Source organism: Populus euphratica, unplaced genomic scaffold, assembly GCF_000495115.2.
Source record: "Populus euphratica unplaced genomic scaffold, PopEup_1.0 scaffold63.1, whole genome shotgun sequence".
Classification (NCBI taxonomy): domain Eukaryota; kingdom Viridiplantae; phylum Streptophyta; class Magnoliopsida; order Malpighiales; family Salicaceae; genus Populus; species Populus euphratica.
In genome coordinates, this window is record NW_011499942.1 from 299326 (window position 1) to 323400 (window position 24075).

Here is a 24075-nt window from a genome sequence, read left to right on the forward strand (position 1 = left end):
TGATTGCATGTTCTCAATCGAGGCCATTGTCTCCTGGGGAAGTTAAAACGTGACGCCTGTTATCGCCACGCTATTTGATTCCCACCCCAGAGACATGGATTTCATTATTTTCATAGATGCAGTGATTCATCAATGTCCCCTTAATGCATATGCTGATGCCTGTACCAAAGATGAGCAGTTTTATCTGCAAAGGTGCCAGAACTTTTTCTCGGTCTTGTCTTCCACCTCATTCACTATAACATCTGATGAAATCAACAGCACAGAGTTGAGTTTCCTCATGAATATAAGGTTGTGATCAGATTTCCAATCCACCAGATCACTAGAGAACACATCCATCATTTGTGCAGTTCACCTGTTTGATGGTTCATCATGATGATTTGTGAACTTCAAAGTGACCTGACAGAATTTGCGAATCTCCTGAATTCTCTCGACAGTAATGCTCTCAATTCACCGTGCATCAAAACTAGATAGTAGATTGATCCATTGATGTGGTACAAGAAGCTCAATTACCATTGAGCATAGAATCCAGGCATTCCTGGATATATTTCTCCAATCAACAAAAGCTGAGGCCATTAAGGTATTTGACAAAGCATTAAAAAAAACCCAGGCTTCGCAGACAGACGAACATAGCTGAAATGTGGAATCTAAGAATTAGAACAGTGCCGTGCATGGGAGAAGGAAATTGAGGATTGATGAATCATTACAAGTTCTCAAAATCCATTACTCGTCTCAGGATTTTTTACTAACAAATTGGACTGCAAAAAGAATACTCATGGCGAAAGAAAACAGGGAAAAGAATGCAAAAGAGAAACGAACACAGACTCTCAATACCTACTTACCTTAATTAAGAACCTACCCTTGACTGACTCTAAAACTCTACTATCCCTTAAGCTTCCATTACGCTCTAACCCTTTTCTGAGTTTTTCCTTACAGTGCTTCTCTATTAGCTAAAATTGTGGTCATCTAGTGCTATTTCCCCCATTCCATCTCTGTACAAAATCCAATGAACAAAGAAATGAAATAACAGTGAGCGAGAAGCATGACAGTGAAAATAGGGGGCCAGCAAAGTGAAATGATCCAACAGGAACACTGTTCTCTACATCCTCCCTCACATGTAATCCATTGCAGGGTTGCTCTCATTTGGATTCAACTCTGGCGAGTTGACCATCATTGTAGCAGGTCTGCTGGTAGTAATTTTCTCCCCGGCCTTTGCTCTCATCTCAACAACTTTCTTGTGCGAATTAGAGTGCAGGGAAGGAACAAAGGTTGGACTGGCCGCAGGCCGGTACTCGGGGAAAAGCCGGCCCGACTTGTATCGAACACCACAGGCATTGCAAAGGGTTTTTGGACCCATTGGTCCTGCTCTCCATTGTGGGGTCTTGGTTATCTCACAATGCATGCATTTCCTAACTGCTTGCTGTGGCTGTGAGTTTTGATTCATCTCCACAGTACCTGAGGGAACAATAAACTTAATTTTCTTCTTCTTCTTATGTTCTGGGTCAACATGCTTTGGTATCTTGATCACAAGTCTTGACTCGGCAAAGCTCTCAGAATCTGAAGGGACCCTAGGGGAAACAAATTGCTGGGGCACCTCAGTGATCGACGATGTTGGCGAAACCAGTTGCATTGCAGGGCGAGGAGTGAACGCAGCAGGGCGAGGACGCTTGCTGCGAGCACGCCCACATTTGCCAGAAGCAACAACTTCGGGGCTCCGAGGTGCATTTTTCTCTCCTGAGCAGTAGCTACTGCTCTCAAGGACAGAAACTGGGCTGGAAGTCTGGAACTGGGGGTGTGGCGCTGAGTCCTTTTTGTCCTTTTTGTCGACAAACGCAGACTCCTCTTTCTTCATTGTCAGGCTGCCCCCAGAGAAGGAATCCTCCACAAAGTTCGATAGCCATTCCAGCTGAACAATATCTTCGTACTGCAACAAAAAATCACATATTTTAAATTCCAGAAACACAAATTCCAATCAGTATGCACAAAATTAAACCAGCACAGAATGAGTTCCACCAATTCAAAATCAAATATTGCTTCCAATTAAAGTCTAAACAACCGTAATTAGCATCTAACAATTAAAACATTTTAGTCAATGATAGATCATAATTGCTTGACAACATCAATCTTTTCATTAAAGATAATTAATTAGCAATCATAACCTGAATTTCTCACTTGCTTGACACACAATAAACATTAACAAAAAAAAAAACACCCTCTGCTTTTATGGTGGGCCTCTAAAGGTTATAACAGCTTGCACATTATAATAATTTCACTTTAAGTAAATCACATGACAACCCACGTGACTTACACAATGGAACCAAAATAAAAATAAAAAAATCCAGCGTGTCGCCGACAATACATGCAATTTCCAAAACACCCCTGGACACCAGAAATCCAAGGCTTTCAAATTCTGACACGAATTGCCAGCGTGGCAGTCAATGACATCACAGCACACAAAATCCAACGGTTAAAATTAGCGACACCGAATTACAGAAAACAAAAGCCGCGTGTAAAATTAATCAAATCAACTCACCGGAACGGACAACTCGGCGGAGAGGTCAGATGCAGAACCGGGGAGTGATTCTGACTGAGTCGACCAAATACCAGGAAACGAGTTATCATCGTTGCCAATGAAACAACTAGCATGGTTGTTTGTGGTGGTACCGTCAGGCAAACCAGCGTCGACATCATCAGACGGGAAGTCTAGGAGGTCGTCGATGTGGTCGAAGAAGCTTCCACAGTCTATCTCGTCCATGAAACCACTAGAAGTATTTGTTTGTCCAATCATTTTCTCTTCACTTCTCTAAAACTTCTTTATTTCCTGAGAAATTTTTTATCTTGTGAGAAAATAAACAGAAAAATAGTAATGGGCAAAACGTAATACTACTATATGTGTGGTAGTAACGTAATAATTAAGAGTGGTTTGTGGCGTTTTTTTCTGTGGGTCTTTGAAAAAGTTAAAAAATAAAAATGTTTAATTTTCTCCCTGTCAATCCATTATGGATTGTATTTTAGAAAAAGTGCTACGCGTTTATGAGGTCAAGAGAGAAATAATATCCCTGCTTTACTTTTCTTATTTGGAATTTTGGCAGTGTGGAATTTGAAATATAATTTGGGAAAGAAAATTACCTTGAGGAGGGAGAGAAGGGGGTTCTTGGTAATTCGAATTTTGGAAGTTTGTGCTTTCAAATTCCTGCAAAACAAATATATAATTAATTGATGCTTAATTGTCGTTTATGAAATGCTAATGGACAAAAAATGCAATGAACCTACTTGAATTCTTGGAATTTGTTCGAGGAAATATCTTAGTTTAATGCTTAATTTGATTGCCAACAAATTTGAGGAAAGCAGAGAAGGGAACCCAGTTTGGCTCTGAAATCAGGAAAATACAGTGAGTTTTCTCGAGTTCTTTCCTTCGTTTCACAGCAGCCAAACAAGGTTGAAATTCATCTAAATCAAGCAATTAGTCCTCAAGTGAAATAAACCACGCCGGCATTTGAAATTCTTGATTGAAAAACAATTTAAAACCCAATTTGAGAAACAGAACAACTAATTAAGCTCAAAACCACCAAAAACGCAGAGCCAAAACACATATGGTTTCCCGCCCAAAACCCAAAACAATGCTGAATTTCTCTCGGAGAAAAGAAAAACCCAGCAGCCAACAGAATGTAATCCTGCCGACATTTGAAATTCACATTCAATAACAGTTTGAAAGCCCAAAGGAAGTGCTCAGTTTCTCACAAACAAAGTAAAACCAAGCAGCCCAGATACAGAAGCAGTACTATTAACCAACGAGTAGTGCATTACCTTATAGAGAGAGGTAGAGAGGGCGGTGGGAGTGAAGTGAGGTGAAGAGAGGGGAGGGGAATGTGTGATATGTGTTTGAGTTTTGAAACAGGGAGGAAGAGGTGGGTGGGTAGTACTAATAGTGTTAGTGGCAAGTGATTGAAGAAGGAAAGGAAAGGGCGCTATATGGTAGTTGAGCCTCCTCCTTCATTGCTAGCTAGCTGTACTTTTTTTACTACTATCCTTCTTCTTCTTCTCCACTGTCTTGATGTTGAAGTCTTCTCTCTCTCTCTCTGTCTCCCTCTCTCTGTCTCCTTACCCACATGGGTCCCACACCACCTCCCACCGCACCTCCCCTTTTTTAAAAAAAATTCCCTCTTTTTTTTTTTTCCTTGTGTTTTGTTTGTGTTAAATTGTTAATGGACATCTTGCTCAACCAGTAAAAGTGACTGTCTTGAAATTACAAATAATAATAATAATAATGATGATGATGTTTTCTTCTTACCGTCCAAAAAACATGTTGTGTGTTAGCATTTTTCGTGTGTTTATTTTTGAAAGTGTATTTTAAAGGTGAACATCACTTTTAAAAATATTAAATTAGTATTTTTTAAATAATTTTAATATGTTAATATTAAAAATAAAAAAACCTAATAAAAATTATTTTAAAAAAAATCATATATCACCGTACCAACAAATACTCGCTGACCCAATGAAATTAAGTTAAAGTCATGACTTCCCTAATATGATACAAACCCAAACAGAGTAATACAAAATAAAAATGAAGAATTTAATAAAAAAAAATAATATAATCAATTAACTGTGACTATTTGCAGCTTAGTCCTCGAATCGGGGCTGAGAATTACGAGTTTTCATCCTTTTTACAGCATTTATGCGGAATGTTGTGAAAAGAGAACCAGAGACTGGATTGGATTATCAACTGTGCTACGTCTAGATAATAGATTCACAGAAAGAGACAGAGACAGAGAGAGCCTGTGGCTTTTGTCAGGTTTTTTCACTGCCGTATCCACATTCCTTTTGGATTCTGTAACTCCAATATCGAGAAAGACTGTAGAAGCTGGGCTTCCAGTTCCCTCCTTGTAAATGGGATAACTACGAATCAGTACCCAGTCTTTAACATATTTCTGATTCCTCCCTGAACTCTCTCTCTCGACTAACTAGTCATCCCCCTCCTTCGACTGGATTTATTGAGTTCTTTTTTATGAATAAATTACCCATGAGAGGTGTATATAGAGTATATTATGACATTTACTTTGTCTTTTTTTTGGTATGTTTTTGCTCGTATAATTACAAAATATTATCACATTGAATATAATAATTTAAAGGCAATTTTTTATTTTTATCAAGTCAATTATAATATTATAACATATTGTATAGGATAAAATCATATAATTATTGAAAAAAATCGAAAATCAAGTGAATGTTAATTTATTTTTTGAATTGACAAGATAAGACTGTTAATTTATATCTTTTTTCATTGAAAAATTATTTTTATTTTTTTAAATTGTTTTGATATACTGGTATAAAAAAATAACATTTAAAAAATAAAAATAAAATATTATTTTAATATAGCATTTTTTTAACCAACCACTTTCACTTCTCCTATTATCGTGTTTTGATGCACTTTTTAAGAAAGTCATGTTTGATTTCACATGGGTTGTTAGGGGAGGTCAGTCTACTTTCACAAGTTCTAGATTAAGTTTTTATTTTCAAAATTATGTAAAAGTAAATTTAAATATAATTTTGTTGTTTAAAAAATATTAAATTAATATTTTTATATATTTTTTAAATAATTTTGGTGTGCTAATATTAAAAATATAAAAAATTATTTTAATATATTTTAATTTTTAAAATACTTTTAAAAAAATATCATTTAAAAAACACAGTTATTGATAACAGGGACAAGAGATAGCACTTATTTTGTCCTCTCTGTTTGTTATCAGTAGTTTATTCTCTCCTTGTATTCCCTTTTTGGTTAATTTTCTCCCGTGATAGAAAAAAATACAGGTGAGTTAAGCCAATAGATAACGATCTCTAATCTCCATAATTCATGCACCATGTGTGACTTTAAACAAATAACGCGTTAATAAATAAATAGAGATTAGAGTAAATTTTTTTAAAAAAAAATGAAAATAGCAATAGGTGTGATAATTAAGACTAATTTAAAAAATCACAGATATTGATTTTTGACATGTTATTTGGTTCTTATTTTCTAAAATACAAATGTCGTGTCTGACTGGTATTTCAACACATAAATAATAAATATATATATAAAAAAAACAAAATTCAGTACCGGAAAGATTTTAAAACGAGTTTTTATATTTTCAGAAGATGCTCTATCTAATTTTATTGACGAGTTAATTTCCAGATCGATAATACAAAGAGTTTCTTTGACCACAAACAGACAAAACCTAATTAAAAGTACAAAAAGATCGGTACAATGTTGAATGATGTACCGCTATTTTCGACCCTCCTCTCGCACTTTCTTCTCTTAAACAGGGGCTCCATGTCTTAACAATTTCTAGAATATACAGTTTACAGCGGGCCACTTCAATTCCAACTAAGCAGCCTTTTTTTCCACAGGTGTCCTGAAAATGGGAAAGGCTTTGCAAGCAATTAAAGGAGATGATTAATCTAGGGTTTAATAATTAATGGAGGTCTCACTGATAAAAGTGAGGGCACACCAGAAAAACGTTCTGCATGGGCCTAACACAAGATGATGGGCTCTCTCACTCAACCCTTCGTCTCCTTTCACTGTCCTTTAGCTGACTTGAGGTTTACCCCATGGCCTCTCTGCATCAATCGCTTCAGAAATACTCCTCTCCTCTCTGCAAAAAAGAATTCAACGTTAATTGAGAGGATATTGTTCTCATGCACCCTTTTTTGACCCTTTCTTTTTTAACTAACTTGGATCGCACTCCTTGAATCATTTCCTTCCGAGAGACTTCTCTAACTTTGAAAAGGTAAGTTTGGTAGAATTCCCAAATACATTTCAAGGCAGCCATAGGTTAGGCTCCATGCACTACTGGGGATGGAGCAGCTGCCATCATGAAAGAAAGAAGATGTCTCCAAAAACTGAGGAAAAAATGCCGGTGTAATTCCTTCTTCTTATTATTGAATATACACGCAGAAATTATATAATATATTTAAAAGAGATGGAGTGTCATCCTGATTCTCAATTTTATCTTTCGTTATTATTTTTATTTCATTCCTGTAAATTATTTTATTTTTTTAATAACCTTATTAGAGTTTCAAATAAATATCTGATATTAATCATCCGAGCTATGTATTCTTGAACCTGTCAAATCAATTGTATTATTATATCACAATAATTTTTATATAATTTAATTTGAAAGTCAGACTAAATATAGTCGTGTGGAAAAACTTCAAGGATAATAATATTATAAAATAATTTTTTATAACTTGATTTTTTTATATATTTTTTTTTGTTAATTTGAGTTGGAGCTGGCAAAACCCTGTAAACTAGCGAGTAATATATACATGCCGGTGAAAAATAAAACATACTCCAAGATTATTTATAACTATGTAAAAAATAAATCATGCCAAGATATGCATCACTGAAAAATTGTCAATTAACCTGCATCTCCATGTACAAACGATGTAAAGCCCACAGCTTCTTGCTTCCAATCATTCAGAAAAAAACTTTCATACATACCCTTTCGGTGTTCGTTTTATGAGAATTTTATAGCTGAATTCCAAGTGAATATACATTTGTTTAATGAGACTAATTTCTTGATTATCTTGAAAACTATAAACATGCCGTCTGCGTTTTTTTATCTTCCCTTCAAAGAAAAGCGAACCCAGAGAATTGTGTCAACGTTGAGCAGCAATGCTAGTTCACGCCCTCAAAAAAAAAAAAGAAAAAAAAAAGGAAGTTGAATCCACCAATAATTAATTCTTACACTGATCCCATGATTAGATGACTCATAATATTTTTAAGGATCGAAAGAATGAGCTTTACAATCTTAAAACGTGGCAAGACAATAAAAAAAATAGCTTAACTACAAAAATCTAAGTCGTGCCTATCTAGAGTTTTACAGACACGCATGAAGGCCAAAAATATTTTTTAAAAAAATAGCACCGACGAGATACAAGCAATCTATAACACACATTTTTTCCTAACACTCCATTTGTCTATCCTGCATTTTACATAAGAAACTTGCGAAACTTGTTCCTAGACAATCCATGCATCTTAATCCCGTAACAGCAACGTCTTTAATCCACAACTCTGCGTCGGTCCAGCTTCACATCATATTGTCCTTGTCGAGAAAAAAAAATTATCTCGGTGATCCAGAATCTCCTCCTCCCCGGCCTCCCCGTTAATAATCAAGCATTCATGTGTCGGCAAGGAAATTTTTTGACCATCCACAGTAGCTAAAGAAAAACAGCACATGCTTTTGTGCCCGGCAGCACAAGCATGCATTAAATTGAAAAACTCAACAGTGATCCATCCAAACATATCCATGGCTCAGGCTGGTTAATTATGCTTAACAATTGAGTCATTGTTGTGTTGATTAATGGCAGATCCCTTCAGACACGGGCATCGAATATTTGATTACAAGAGCTCTATTTGCCAATTCAGTTTAAGATTTTCAAAGTATTTATAAATAATTTTATTTATGTGTTTTCGATAGTCTTAACAAGATAATTTAAAAAATACATAAAAAAAATGTTTTTGATGAATAATTTCCATGCACATGTAATTTTATTAACCTTGGACTATCATTCGATATAAGAAATAGCTGGTACGATTATTTTTAAACTATGGAAGACTAATTGCTGTAACCTAAACCTGGTCACTTGATTTGTTTAAAATTCGTTTGATTCAGACGCTAAAGTCTTCTGTCATCTGATTTTCTAGGTGGTCGTTCCCTGTCATTAAAAATTAATCCATTTTGTGTTAACATGTTGGTTGTCACACACGCGTGCGTGGGGTATGATAAACGAAATGACACTGTAAACTTCGTATCCATTTATGACTAAATTGCCCTTGCTTATCCCAGCTTTACGTGATTAGTGATGGGCTATTACGGTCAATTGGTAGTTCGTTGGAATAGTTGGTGACGTGGCTGTACCCGGCGAGATAAGCGGAGAGAGATTGCACATGCATCGTGCGTGCGTCCAAGTAAGTGGCCATGTTCATGGCGGGACGCATCTTTGCTTGCACGTTGAAAAGAGTTTAGAGGAGCAATAGAATCCACGCGCTAATCAGACGTGGACCAAGACATCAGAATTTACCGTGTGATGGTGGGAGCCACACAGCGAATCAAAACCTGCTCAGTTCCAGCTGGGTAGTGCAGTGTACCGTAAGTGGACTCCTGTGACTTTGATGTCACGTGAATTTGTCTAGGGAATTGTGCAGTGATAGTTTTGTCCAAGATGGACTAATCATTGGTTGCCACGTCGTATGACTGACTCTTGTGAGACGAAAGTGTCCTAAGGGAATTATTTTTATTACCTTTTTGGGGTCATATGATCAGTTCGTTGATCATGACCAAAGTGGGGCCCTGATAAGAGGTTACGTGGGACCTTCGAATGCACAGCCGTGCAAAATAGAAGTAGGGACAGATGTGATCTTATAGAGTGGTGTGGGCCATGCCATGTATAAGGATCATCGAGCGTAGTCCACAGATCAGTAAGCAATCTAGCATAGGAGAATTGCTGTCAAAGTTTGCCAAAAGGCTGTGGGTGCAACCCCACGGTTACTTTGCTAGGACACAAGCAAGTAACAACAGGAGTTCATAACAAGAAAAGACCAGACCCACGAATACACACTTGATGCTACTATACCTTTGTATTTTGTAAATTGCGAGTGATAAAATTAATTTTCCTCACAAGGTTTTTTTTACGGGATAAACAAGTCATTGGATCGTATTTTACAAGTATATATTTGGAATTGTAATGTGAAATACTTTTTACTTAAAAATATTTTAAATTTTTTTAATATTAGTATATCAAAATCATAAAAAATACTAAAAAACATCTATTTTATATTTTATATTTTTTAAAAATAAAATTCACTTTTAAAACATGTCACGCTATTAGATATTCACCAAGATAAAAAGAAATGTTTGGTTTATTTATAATGGACGTACGAAAATATATTTGACATTCAAATAAATGAGATGGCAAAGTATAACTAAATCTAATTACATTTCTATGGTGATGATATGTATTTTGTGGTGGAATTTTATGACGTGTTATAACTTGTCGGTGTTCGTTAATATATATATATATATCAGAATTATGCAACGCCCTCCTCGTGTAAGTAATAATTAGAAATAATAATTAGTTGTGGTGCGCGCAAGCTGATCTGGATATCCACGTTAATAAAAAAAAAATGAAAATAGTACAGTAATAAACGACGATCATTAGTTATCCATTGATTTTCAGTGCTCGCGTATGATACCTAGAATTTACTTGATTGACTTGCATATATGATCATCTTCGTCTCTTTTTTTTTTCTATTTTCTTTTCAATTTGCTCGATAGTTTCATATATTTGTTTTTTCAACAATATACTACCATGCTTAGTATTTAACTAAAACCTTGTAGTTTAAAAAATTTGGTTTTAATACACCAAACAAACCCAACAATATTGGAAGCTTTAAAACAGTAGAAATATTTTTTTTTCTTTGTCAATGAAAAAGAAAACATCTCTTGAGATTCAATCGACTTTTGTTAGTCGCAATTAGGCTTTTCTTAGCCACAAATATCCTCTCAAAACCTTAAAATAAATGCGGCACAGGGACTTGACTTAGTTGGGCTAGGGCGTCATGGTTTTGGAGGTGCACCTTCCTTTATATTGCCTTTTCTCACTAGCTTTAAGCGAGTTACGTGCATTTGTGATCAAGCTACTCCCACCTGTGGAAATGAAACCCTATCTGGTCCCACAATCACAATCAAAGGCATTTAATCGATCAAGCCTACTTTGATGCACACAGTTCCACAATCCTACAGCACACAATTCATCTCCTTACCTTTAGCACACATGAAATTCCAATAGAACCCCTGTATTTTTAGTGGCTTGTAATAAAAACTGCATGAAAGGAAAAAGGCTGTCTTCCGGTAATAAATCTGGCGTGTCGGTGCCGACACAAAAAGCACCGACAAGATTACCGGGTGCAACAGGGGATAAAATCTGACATGGTAAGTGTTTACCGGCCAGGGAAGGTTAACCGATGGACACCCAAAATCCATGATGGAATATAACGCGTCGGCGGCGTTTAATTCTTGACTTGTGATTTTGAACAGTGAAGCTCCGTGCCTTCAACGGTTTTCCGCTGCTTCCTTGATTCTTGAACGTTTGACATTTAACCTTGTTCTCCTCCGAGAAATATTGCATGATTTTTTTTCTTAATTGGTTTTACTGGTTATTTTTCTAACCGTAAGCTTACTTGGAATCCTTGTAAAAACACGCTTTCGATTAGCTTGTATGCCCATGTTATATTGCGTGAAGACTCAAATTCTTTTAATATAAGAAAAAATTTCACTTTTTTTAGTTGTTTTTATCATTAAACTTGAATTATAATCACTTTAATTTCTTTCATATAAATAAAATTTTCTATTAATACATCTCTTATTTGTCTCAGCCAATACAATCTTTTTAATTAGAATTGTTGATTTTTTTATAAATAAAATTTCATAATTGTTAAAGTAAAAAAAAAATATTAAAATAATATGTTCATATTTTATGAGATTGAAAACTAAAAAAAAATCATAAATATAAAAAAATCACATTTGAAATAGATTTAAACATCTTAACAATAAAAAAGCACCTTCAATCAATTTTTTATGAACATTTATTATTATTATTATTATATACATGATAGTTAAAAAATAATATTAAAATTTAAATAAATATTTAAGAACTATATCAATTCTGAAAAGCAGGTGAATCTTGTCATTTTTTTTAAGTGTAAAAGAGAATAAAAAAAAAACAAAGAGAAAAAATAGTAATGGACAGGCCTAACCAGATACTTGACCCACCATATTATTCTTTATTAGCCCTACTTCGTTTTGTTATTAAGAGATAGAAGACATGTTCTTTGTTTTTTGAAAAAGACAAATGTGACAAATGATAGATTATTTGTCACACTTCATAAAATAAATATGTCCCCGGTATTTATATCCACCATCTTTATCATAAAAATAGGTGTGCCCTCGAAGCTTAAACCCACAATCTCTAGCCTTTCATGTGCTCTTGAACTATGCCATAAACTTATAATAAAATTATTACAAAAAATATTAAAGTGCTTTAATATTTATATAAACAGTAAAATACCATAAAAAATCTGAGTTTTTTTCAGAGTGTTTAGATTATTATCTCCAGTGGCAACTAATTTACTTCTCGACAATGTTATCATGTTTTTTAAGGTTTTTTTTTTAAAAAAAAACACAATACACCAACTAAAACACTAGTTAAAATAAGTTAAATAGCACAACTAAAAATTTATATGTGAAATAACACAACTAGTTGAGAGGCGTATGTCTCACGTGCAGTACCGGTGAAAGGTGGATGTAAGACCCACGCCAAGGATCTCTGCCTGTTTTAATTCAACCGGAGGCATATGTGTTATACCTGCACCTCTCTTGGTGGCGTTGGTCTCACCGGTGCCTTTTTACCGGTGACGCACGTGACCTCTAACAAGTTATGCTATGTTCAAAAATAAATTTTTAATCATGACATCTGGGATAATAATTCTAGTCACTGTGCTATTTTTTTTCCCCCGTGACAACAAGTTTCAGCTCAAGGTTTTTAGATAGGATACTGCTATTTTCTCTACTACAACTCTTTATTCGAGATGGTATCGTACAATTGCTCAATTGTGTAAAATATTTATAATTATTCCATTAAAATAGTTATGGATGCTAGAAAAACTCAATATTTTCTCTATTATATTTATTTGTTTTCATTATAATAGATGCTACGTCATTTTATAAGTAAATCTGGTATCCCATGGCATTAACCACGGAGAGGTGTCCAAGAAAATCGTTGTTTTCTACTAATGGCCAAGGCTATAGTAATATTTTTTTAGTTTTTAATAGAAGGTGTGTTTGGAGTCAATGGCCAGGTCCCTAGTAATATTGAAGTCCACTACATACATGTATAACATTATCAAGCATGATATTTTAAACTTCATGCTTGGAAAATGTTAAAATATTTTTTTTTTTTTACTATCAACATGTTAAAATCATAAAAAAATACTAAAAAATATATCAATTCAATATTTTTTTTTAAAGTGAAACATATTTTTTAAAAATTACCCTACCTCCCAAACACTCACTGTGTACATGGTCGGATTGCTTAGGCAGAGCCACTCACTATAACGTGCCAAAAACAGGATGTCTTTGCACACAAAATTCAAATGGTCAGCGATACTCCCATCACGTGGCAGCAGCAGCACTCGACGAATGATTTAAAAATCTTCAAATTTGAACGTTCAGAGTCTTCAAGACAGAAGGCTCTAAACAGATTAAGTAGTGACAAAATAAGCAATAGCCATAGAATTTGTGCACTACTTGCATATGCATCGCTAGCCATTAGGCAGGATTGTCGCTGTATAATATACACTAGGAAATTCTACATAGAAAAAGACCACCATAACGTGCCATAATTTATAGATCAGACGACATGCTGTCATGTAACAACTACGATGGATTGCAAAGAAGATGTAGAAGGCAGCATGTGATGGTGCCACGTGGTTGCGTGTTTATTATAACCTGGAAAAATAATGGCGGTGTAGGAAATAATGCTTATATATTTTTGGTCATCGCCGTTATAGGCGCCGGGAACAGGGACAATATTAAATGTGATGGTAACATGTGGGACTCTCTCTTTTTTTTTTCATAGAAAAGTAATAATACAAAACACGATTTGAGTTAATTAATTACATAAATTAAGCGTTAGGGTTAAAATGTAATGAAATTACAAAAACCAAAGATTTTCGGAAGAACATTAGTTCGTATTTCATAATTCATTTAGGGAGTGTTAAGTACATGCAAACAGTTTTTAAAATACCTCAATAATCACAAAAAAGGTTAATTAGTATTATTATTATTATTTTGTGAACAGACATGTCTATAGAATACGGACTCATAAAAGAAAAACAAAAAAATAGTGAAAATAAAACAACAAAACATCTTTGAAGGTAGCCACGTGCCACGTGGGTGCATCAAATCTGATGGTACTACGTGGGGACGACGTTGGATAATTAATAAATGTTGGATGGTGGTGGCGAAATGGCAAATCAACCCATAGTGTGAGGTGATTTTGGAGGGTTATGGCGAGGGTATTTAGGGCAAGGTGTGGAAAATGGTTGGGTTTCCAATTAAAGGGATAACTCCATTCCAGGAGGAAGCAATGCATCTATCCCTGCTATAGAAGCACAAGTTCCCCACAGATTCATGCTGTATCGTACGTTTTCTGTATCTGTATCGTAGCAAAAAAATGAGTGAGCTTTTAAATGTATTATCTAATAGTTAATGGTTAAGCGTACATTAACTTAACTTTATTGTCATTTTAATGTTTATGGGTAATGATTTTTTATGTATATTGTGGTCGAGGCCCGTTCTTATTGAAAACCATGTCTGTATTGATTTTCTTCATGGGCCTGATTTCAAGCCTGATTGGATTATTTTTTTTATAAAATTGTTCTTGTTTTTTTTTTTAATTGTTGTAAGCATAATTATAAAATCTAATCAGGTTAATAAGTTAATTTGATGACTTGAAAATTTAAAACCTTACAATATTTTTTTTCAATCAAAATAATGTTGTTTTGTTTATTCAAGACTTGAAAGTGATGGCATTTTAGTAAAAAAAAATTAAAAAAATAAAGTTAATCTATCAGAAGTCATGTTCCGATTCATACCTTAGACCGAACATGATAACCATGATCGTGAGGAGTTTATTTCTTAAGACACAAATTTATTGCACCAAATTATAATTTGAAATTTTAAAATTCACGGACCCAAGGAAAGGGGATGTTTGGGACACTAATAACGGATAGTTTTCTATGTATTTTTTCACTTATTTTTTTTATTTTTTAAATTAATTTATGAAATTTAAAAATTTAAAATATTCAAAAACACAAAAAAAAAATAATTTAAAGAATTTTTTTTTAAATGTTAAAAAACTTCAGTTGAAAAGCAATACCATACACCCTCGAAGTATCAAACCTTATGGCAGTTCTCAGTACTTTCTAGAATGGACTGGAGCTATTGTGGGCTTCTCTAGTCCCTGAGCTTTGTAGTTTTGATTTCTGACAATTCTCAATCATTTTGCGTTTCATCCCAGCTTGTGTAAATGGGCTTGAAGCCCAAGTTCTATTCTAACCATCCTGGCCCTGCTCAATAATTTCCCATTCATTAATAGAAAAAAAAATAATTTCTTCTGTTCCAAAAATGGTCCCATATTTTCCAATTAAAATCATGCTATTGGCGTAAATAAACATTATATGATGCTGGATAGACTTGATGTCACCAATCCATCTATTTCGAACCCAAATAAACCATAACAGTGATGCCATCCGACTTGATTATTGGAGGGAAAATCCAACGCCATTTTAATGTTCACAAAATATAATATGAAGAACAAAGCTCCTGACAAAATATATTCTATATAGAACAATGGCTCGACTAGCACATTAGATTAAGAAAATATGTAGAGTAGCATCTACTTGGTTATGCATCTCTACGAGGGAAAATAATAATAAAAGATGTAGAAAATAAACTGCCCTATCGAAGAATCACTGACGAAATTAGCAAATTATTGCCATTTGAACCTTGAATGAAAGAAAAGGGGGCACGTACAAGTGTTAATTCCATGATCATGGAGCACCTCGCCTGCCATTTTCGTCACTCTGCCTTTCTTATCCAGCTTCAACATTCTCACGCGGAGATGTCAGAAAAAAGAAGTGCAGGTCATGATATTGTGGCTATACAGGGACGGATTTGGATACATCCAGATTATTGAGTCGACAAGTTCCGAGAAGCATCTCCGGGAGCTCTTCCTCATTGTTACCCTACACAATTTTTTGAGACAGCAAGCGTCAATGCTTTTGTTTCGGGGAGTAACAAAAAAAGACCTTCCAACGCTCATGCTGGTACGGTCTTAATCTTCAAATCAGCACAATGTTTTTGCAAAATCACTAGAAACTTGGAAACGTTATCGTTCGATCTCTTGGAGAATTTATTATTTTCATGAATCATGCACATGCAGTTATACAGGGATTAATATGTGTCACCTGCACGAGAAATGCCATTTCTATGACCAAATTGTTTAGGTATCCGAGAACAAGACTGACCACCCCCCTGGCAACGGTGGAAGATCCGACATCAATGTCAAGCTGAAATCCAGACACATGTTGACATATGATAACATTGTCAGAAGCTTAGGTTATTAGATGAAATTCTCGTATCATATCAAAATCAAATCCAGTGAAACTTTAAGAATGATTTTATATTATTCTTCAAACAAACGCGATATGCTCGACCTGAAAACTATAGATGCAGAAAACATTATTCATAACCTACCTCCAAGTAATTCTTCCCACGAAAATAATGCATTTCTAGTGCCTGACCAACTAAGCAAGCTTTCTTACCAACACTCTGCTTGACTATCCATGATCCCTAATAAATTACAGACAATGCAAAATTAAAATGTAAGTGGCGCGACCATTTGTGTGATATTCCATGAATCCAAACCGAGTCAAACTTTGCTACTAACCTTAGAAATATAGGGTATGAGCTTAAATCTTGAATTCCTAAAGGCGTCATCACCGTGGACAAAGCTGTGTAGCAAGGGAGTTTCTTCCAGAGGAGTTTTTAACATATAATAAAGTGCGAGGGTATACTGGGTTGCACCGGGGACCTGATTCATGATCAAATATCACGTAATCTGTTTCTTGATGACGTGGAGAATCATCATCAGCCTTTAAAGCAACAAGAACGGTTAATTTAATTTTAATTAACCTGTATATTGATGACGAAGAAGAATTCTGGTCGACCTTGTGCTGCATACTTCTGCATGAATCCAACAGCAAGTGCTTCTATGAGAAGAATTGCGTTTCTATAATTGTTCATGATTTTTTCCTTTCATGAAGATGTATTCACGTAGTTTATAGAGATGGTTGTCAAAAAACCTGAATGATACTCTCAGGACGGCTTCCAAGATCATCCTCTCGGTGGTCGGATCTTAGCCAATCGGCTCCAACCATTTGCATTAATGAACCTTTTGCTTTGATCTGGAGAAATTAAAATGCTTAAGCAGAGAATCTGGAAGAATGGTGGAAGTTCTTAATAAATGCCTTGGTCTGAATTAGATAGAATTTAAGGAACACCTTCTGACTGTCTTTTAAATAATTTTCTCCACGAATCAAAAAGGTAGAAGGCTCGGCAGTAGCCCAACTGCAAGGTAAAGAATAGGTTGAGTCCTTCTGAAGCGTATTACCATAGGATGTTGCTACATTTGCATCTTTAGGCAACTCTTGAAAGTCTATATAACCCTTCTTCTGAACTGCAACAGACAAGTTTCGAGGAAATTCTTATCAGAACACAATTAATCAATGGTTCGTACCACCCATCCAACAGTCACCTTAAATTGAGAATCTTGGCTACCACAGCAGGACTAACCTGCAAGATCATGTAACTTATTCACAAAGACAGCGGCAGATGATAATCTGTGCAGGCATATATGCTGCACATTTGATTGCCAAAAAATGTCAGAAAACAAAGGTTGCGGCTCTTAATCTCAATTCATTTCTAACATACACAGAGAAGAAAAATCTAAGCAAGGATTCACAACATCATCTGAAGTTCATGATAGGAGAAGCAAAACAGAAGTCTTTTAAGTCTGGTTAAACTACATTTTGGAAAGCATAAATTCAGTCGTGGAGATTAGTAAGTACCGAAGCAGGCTGTTCTTGACTCTTTTCAGGATACCAGCCATTCTCCAAGAGGTCAAAATCCATATCTTCATTGGAATCAGGAAAATCAAAGAATTCATCAGAGGCATCATTCAGGCTCATCAAACTTCTGCGTCCTGAATTTTTTTTTTCTGCCTCATTTTCCTTTAAATCAGCATTCTGCTCGAACTTCTGTTGGCCTTTATCTTCTGATTCAATATCCTCCATTCCAGCCTTGGGCAACATTGTTTTTACTGATGAATCTGAAGAAGAGAAGTCAGATGGATGGTTGCCAGATTTGGCTCTGAACAACTCCCTCAGTGCTGCAAAATGCAACAACAGAGATAGTGATTTAATAAAGTAAACTTTCAGGAGACAAAGCTAAAATTACCAGAAGTGCAGTTCCCTAATCAGCAGAAAAGAAAGTACCTGCAATTCTTTCAAGCATACGGATGGTTATAGATCTTGCAGACGGTGGACGCAGATATACTTTCCAAAACTTCCAATCAATTGCAAGCATGTGTTTCACAAGCGATTCTCTTCCTTGATTTACAGGAGTTATTACATATCCTCCACCTGCAGGTTTGTAATAAATTAATACACATTAAGGAAAGTTATGGCATGAAGGATAACAATTCAACATAACCAACTGTGGCTGTAAACAGAAAAAATAGATACAGAATAAAGTGGAAATGTAGCAAACAAGCAAGAGTTACCATGCACAAAAGCCTCTCATAAATAGCTATACGTCAAGCAAGTTAGAGAACCTCAAATTAATCTTTACTTTTTATGATCATTGGAAGCACCGGCAAAGTATAGTGAGAAAAGCGAAAGAACACTTCAGAAGAAACGAAATTCTTGTTTTCCTCATTCATGGTTGGGTCAACTGGCAGCATTACAAAGTAAATTAGCACTTTAAATTTCCAAAAGCAAAGCATACATTACTTTTAAGGCAAGCTCGAACATATCCTTTTTGTGGAGGACACTTCTTTTGAATCACAGAATGGTATAGAATTACTGTGAAAAAAACAGAAGAAATGTTAGGGCCAAATAATAAAGGCCGTAGCTTTTGGAAACCATACACCTTCTTGATATCATATGCGTTTTCCATAAAATTTATGAAATGTTACCATATGTTCCGTCTTCCTCTCTTCTCCAATATCGTCGCAACAACAAATCTCTTCGCCTCATCCCCCTGCAAAAAACTAATGAGTAAATGGGAACACATATTAGAAGCAAGTTCCTATTTGCAGAAGGTCTTTATCCAACCAGGGTAGCCAATTGCTGTATAACTTCTTGTGAAGAATATCTGTGTGACCATCAAGGTGCTCAACAACACTGCCCCTGTAAAAACAGAAGTCCCATCTGCAAGGCATATATTTGCTAATTCAGCCTCAGGAACATCAAATCGTAGATAATCTGAAAACAATGTAACGCAAGAAATTAATTTAAATTTTCTTCTGATCCTAAAATAAAAAAATGCGGGCCGGGGTTGAACAATGGAAGTGTTTCATGTAGTTTAAGAATCATAACTAGGTAGGCTGTGATGCTTTCCTCAGAAACCCAGAACTTTGACGGCTATAAATCTTGTCTCCAGGCTCATAAAACCATACGTGGAAGATATTTCATAAAAGTTATAAAAGGAAGTCACCTATTTTCTCTTAAAACATGTCCCTGATACAGATGAAAGTATTATATGTATGGCCATAAAAGAAAGCCTCATCGCCTTCCAACTTTATCAAGTGCATGCACAAGTATTTTACATGAACATCTTAAACATTCGTTATGAAAATTGTTACGAAGTATGCTTCCAGTTTCGCTTTTAAGAAGATAAGAGGAAAAATTCCAGCAATCTTACTCTGATCTCGAGGCACCAAGAGACATAAGAGTACGGAAAATGGCTTCTGGAGTTCCATCAACCACACCAACTGCCATTATAGCTGGATGATCATCCCAATGCTGAGAAAAAACATCATCTTTAGCTGAAGAATTGAAGTGCAGCTATCCATAACCAGCAAGCTATGAAAGGATGCAACTTACCCTCCCCCGAGAATCCCAATCTTTTGCTTCTTTGAAGAGACGCAATCCTGAATATGCAACAAGTTTTGAGCATATAAGCAGTAGCCCTTGAATGCTAGATTACGAATGTAAGTCTTACCGTTCTGACAACCAAAAATCTTCCATGTTGACGGGGCTATTACATCAGATGTCACCGCCTCATTCTGCAAGAAGGGGTAATAACCTACAGATCTTTTACTGTCAGCCCTTTTTGAACTGCCAAATCTGTTAAAACAAAATTGGATTGTTTAAGTGGAAAGAAATATAAGACTTCTAGTAAAGAATGACACAACGGAGTTCAGCGCTTTATACCTAACTAAAGAGCATGCTTATGTGCATTGCTACTTCAAACATTGAAGCTAAACAAGAATCCCAAATGATTAAGACAGAGGAGTGTACATGGGGGGGGGGGGGATAGAAAGAAATAGAGATGCAAAAATGGATAATACATAATAAGAACAAAACGAAACCAAATGAGAAGGTTCAGTTTCAGAACTTGTCTTGCTAGAGCCTGACATACCTTGAAGGTGGCCAGTTCTTCTTAGAGAAAGACATAAATTCCTTTTCTGGATTTGGGCATTCCTGGAAAACATAGTAAAAGGTGAGGTTTTCGTCACCAGAAAAACTATAGAAATGGTTTATTACAAGTAAACAGTTTTAAACCTTCACCACAGCATTCTGTAAGGAACGAATCCATTTTCCCGCATCTTCTGAACTACTTGCTCCCAACTATAAAATATGTGACCATTAGCGCTTGCACTACTGAAATTTATAAATCAAATAGAATAAAATTGCTTGGAACTTACTGCACCTTAAGTTGATCATTGTCTTTTAAAGTATTATAAAGCGTGAAAATGAAGAAGACCTGCAAGTTGCAAACAATTACGCGTGCTTGGAAAAAAGAGCCTTTCCCTTGCAGGGCTATGAAGAATTTCATCCATCATAAATTAGCAAACAGAAATCATGAAAACGAGGGGCATACTTTCCTATTGATGCTCTCTCTTCCATTATCTGTAATGCGAATGTAAGAGTCTATATTTGCACTTCTAAGTGGCTCCTGAAATGTGAAGTTCCAATTAGCCCTTTCTCCTTACCATCATACATAATAAAATCATCTGATTGAAATAGCAAAACTATGTAACAGCATCTTATAGATTTAAGATGTTAAGTGTAAGTATATCATGCCATCAATTTAGTTTTCCTTGCAAAACTTTGGTTTTCCACCACAGAGGCTCTTTTCGACCATTAATTGCTGCGCCAACATAACTGCACCCATAGCTACATATATTTAATAGGTTATTATCAGGTCATAATCATCGCAGATTGTCAGATTTGGATAACTTCTAGCCCCTTCTGCTTTCCAGAATGCCCATTCTTGTGATGTCACCTTCAGGGCTTGATGTTCTTTTAATCTTATCCTATCTTTAATCGAAGTCGAAGCTATGTTTTTACAGATGATTCTACCATCAGTAAAACTTTCAAGATACCTGATCCTGATTTTAATTGAAGTCAATAAATAAGTTACCATGATTCAACTCAACACCCTGCATTTTTGGGGTGCTTAGCAAACATTTAATGCGAGAAGATCAAATCTAAAAAGGTGCATTCTTCCATTCCCAGCAAGGTATAATATTTTCACAGAAAGATATGCTTCACAACCCCACCATCGTTTTAATGTAATAAACCACTTGGAAAACCCTTCACTTTCTCACCCTTTCTTTTTCTAAGGAAGATAAAATCATATATAGGAATCAAAGGTAAAGTTGATAGATTCTGAAATATCTGATACCGAAATCAAAATCATGAACTTATATCAATAGATAAAAATTTCAGGTGAGGAAGATTCCATTTCAGTGACAATTTTTAGACAGCAAACCCCCCCATTTTCAGAGCACAAAACAGATTCTGCTTGAGAAAAAGAAGGGCCCGAATTCAAGCACCAGCACATTCATACCTTCTCTCAACCGTATCCAATTCCCCTTTACCCCGATAAAAAAAAAAAAGAAGAAGAAGAAGAAGAAAAGAACCGGAAAACAAGAAGAAACATCTATCTTCCTGTATCCTTTCGCATCATGAGTTGATCAGAATTCAAATGAAGAAACAGAACAGAATGAAAAACAAAAGAGAAACAACAGGTTACCTCTTCCTGTGAGATGGGTCTTGTTTTGTAGCATTTGAGGTAGCTGTCTTGAAGAATGAAATACCTTTTGCGTGAAAACTGTAAACCAAACCTATTGGACCTGATGACATACAGCCACCCTTCCATTTTGCAATCATTTTGAGAAACGCCCATTTCAGCAAACCACTCAAAACGTTGAAACCCTTTCAAAAACCTTCTGAAAAATGCTTCATGCAATCTTTTCTTCAGGTTTTTGTGCTTTGCTATATAAAAATCTTGTACAATGATATGTGGAACTCTTTACGTGTAGAAATCTTTATATATGTGCATAAACACATATACGATGTTGATCCTCTGATTCCACGTAAGGGAATCAGAAAACCAGATGGTCAGTCTCTTGCAAATCTTTCAGAGAATTCCTCCTCTTGGACTCTTTTCTGGTTCCCTTTCAAGTTTCTCTTCCATTTCCCACTTCTCAAAATAACTAATTTTGAGGGTGACAGTTGACAGAGCAATTGAATTGTTTCTTTAACCAATTTATTGAAACTACCATATCGCCCTTTACCTTTACGCTTCTAAAATCAAAATTTGGCATGCTTTTTTTTTTTTTATTATTATTATTATAGAATAAGATTTTTTTATTTCCAAAATATTCATTTGGAATGAATTTTTTTATCCCCCAGATAATATCAATTAGTGATAGCATGTTCATATGATATCAACCATCAAATAATAAGAATTATTCATTTCAAGAAAATTTATGAATAAATGTAAAGGGGCAATTCATAAAGTAAAAACTCAAAAACTCATACAAAATTATAACTTTATTATCATGAGAGAATTCGTGACATTTTTTCTTGATTCGTAGCAGCTTCTCAGATCATTGATACTTATTTAAGGAACTTTTCATCGAAAAACTAACTAAGATGGATGCCATGGAATGGATATTATTGCACCATTAATCATCATTTATTTCAAAGCACCCCATGAATTTCTTGATATAATCATGATTTTCATTTTTTTTCCTTCATCTTCAAATGTATAGGTTTGTGCATTGAGAGAAAGGGCGTTATGGTAAAATAAATTATGTATAAAGTGCATCATTTTTACTTCAAAGATCAAATTGCAGATGGATGTGAGACACCCTTTGAAGACACACAGGAGTGGTTAGACTTGCACTAGTTTGAAGAAATGAGTAGCTAATTAATAGTTAGTTATTGTTCGTGTAACTAATCTTGATTATTAATGTCTTATGTATTTGTAGTTTTCTTTTTAATTTTTGAAAAGAAATTAGCTCTATTTTTTGGGAAAGAAATATAATTTCAAAGTGTTTTTTTTTTAAAGTGTAATAAATGTTATGTTTTAAAGTGTTTTTTATTTATAAATACATTAAAATATTTTTTTTATTTTTAAAATTTATTTTTTATATTAATATATCAAAATGACCTAAAAATATAAAAAAAAATATATTAATTTAAAAAAAATAGCAAAACAATGTTTCAATTGCAATTCCTTTTTACCTTAAAATAAGATGTTTAAGGTTTGGAGTCATCCAAGTGGATGGTGACCAATCTTTTGATACCTTAGTCTTTCCAAAGATTACTAACAATCCATGCACTGCCTCTGTCTTTTCTCTTCTTTTCATAAGTCAAACAAAATGTCCCCTCTCTCTCTCTCCCATTACCTAAACCAAAAGGTAAGCTCACCATCACGATGCCGATTCTCAACAAAACTTGATCATCTACATGCTTATTTATACTTACTATGAACCATGTCAACTGAACCATTGACAAAGCACTTCATTGTGAAAACTCTAAGGTTGGTCCGTAAGCTAAATTCATGGTCCCCCCTGAGTTGTTCAAAAGCTGTGCTGGGATCAAGTTTCCGAAATTGTTTTTACCTGCATAACCTGTTAATGACACTATATTTTCTTCAATTCTGGAGGATATTCCAATGTTACAGCTGCTCAAGAAATGGGCCAATTCCTATGCTTGTTGCAGCTTTAAACTATTCAAAATGTTGGGCAACGTTTGCCTTTTTACTTCATGTTCATCATCAACTTAGCTAAGCTCTCTTTTGCATGCATACAAGCAAGCAAACCCATCTATCATTTAGATCAAATCTTTTGTATTTTTTTTTATTAACATGAGTGTCCGGCTCAGTTTATATATAT

At 34.9% G+C, this 24075-nt stretch overlaps 2 protein-coding genes across 4 annotated transcripts; both read right to left on the bottom strand.

The window, feature by feature from the left end:
* Positions 1–668: 668 nt before the first annotated feature.
* Positions 669–4032, bottom strand: LOC105137105 (GATA transcription factor 8-like). Of its 2 annotated transcripts, XM_011042711.1 has the most exons (5): positions 3805–4032; positions 3271–3369; positions 3127–3190; positions 2531–2818; positions 669–1921 (listed from the first exon to the last, which is right to left on the bottom strand). In XM_011042711.1, the coding sequence occupies exons 4-5, from the start codon at positions 2783–2785 to the stop codon at positions 1109–1111; spliced, it is 1068 nt and encodes a 355-aa protein (XP_011041013.1). In that variant the 5' UTR covers positions 2786–2818; positions 3127–3190; positions 3271–3369; positions 3805–4032; the 3' UTR covers positions 669–1108. The 2 variants fall into 2 exon arrangements, with proteins under 2 accessions (XP_011041013.1, XP_011041012.1); XM_011042710.1 differs by lacking the exon at positions 3271–3369.
* Positions 4033–15327: 11295 nt separating this feature from the next.
* LOC105137107 (protein ENHANCED DISEASE RESISTANCE 2-like) lies at positions 15328–22377 on the bottom strand. 2 transcript variants are annotated; one of them, XM_011042713.1, is made up of 21 exons: positions 21924–22377; positions 20766–20840; positions 20595–20648; positions 20447–20512; positions 20304–20365; positions 19884–20008; positions 19766–19812; positions 19584–19684; positions 18995–19090; positions 18856–18920; positions 18671–18742; positions 18155–18301; positions 17729–18048; positions 17454–17517; positions 17162–17337; positions 16964–17065; positions 16794–16844; positions 16549–16692; positions 16356–16451; positions 16067–16168; positions 15328–15844 (listed from the first exon to the last, which is right to left on the bottom strand). In XM_011042713.1, exons 1-21 carry the CDS (start codon positions 22074–22076, stop codon positions 15758–15760), a joined length of 2205 nt encoding a protein of 734 aa, XP_011041015.1. In that variant the 5' UTR covers positions 22077–22377; the 3' UTR covers positions 15328–15757. The 2 variants fall into 2 exon arrangements, with proteins under 2 accessions (XP_011041015.1, XP_011041016.1); XM_011042714.1 differs by lacking the exon at positions 21924–22377 and having other exon boundaries at positions 20590–20648; positions 20766–21312.
* Positions 22378–24075: the final 1698 nt, after the last annotated feature.

What these genes read in the sequence shown, in the direction of transcription:
- LOC105137105 (XM_011042710.1), bottom strand. Translation starts at nt 2,785, where the DNA reads ATGATTGGACAAACAAATACTTCTAGTGGTTTCATGGACGAGATAGAC. An exon ending in CCGCCGAGTTGTCCGTTCCG is followed by an intron (nt 1,922 to 2,530) that starts GTGAGTTGATTT and finishes TTTTTGTTGCAG; the next exon opens with TACGAAGATATTGTTCAGCT.
- LOC105137107 (XM_011042713.1), bottom strand. Translation starts at nt 22,076, where the DNA reads ATGGGCGTTTCTCAAAATGATTGCAAAATGGAAGGGTGGCTGTATGTC. An exon ending in GACCCATCTCACAGGAAGAG is followed by an intron (nt 20,841 to 21,923) that starts GTAACCTGTTGT and finishes TTCACATTTCAG; the next exon opens with GAGCCACTTAGAAGTGCAAA. An exon ending in ATTGGGATTCTCGGGGGAGG is followed by an intron (nt 19,685 to 19,765) that starts GTAAGTTGCATC and finishes GTTTTTTCTCAG; the next exon opens with CATTGGGATGATCATCCAGC.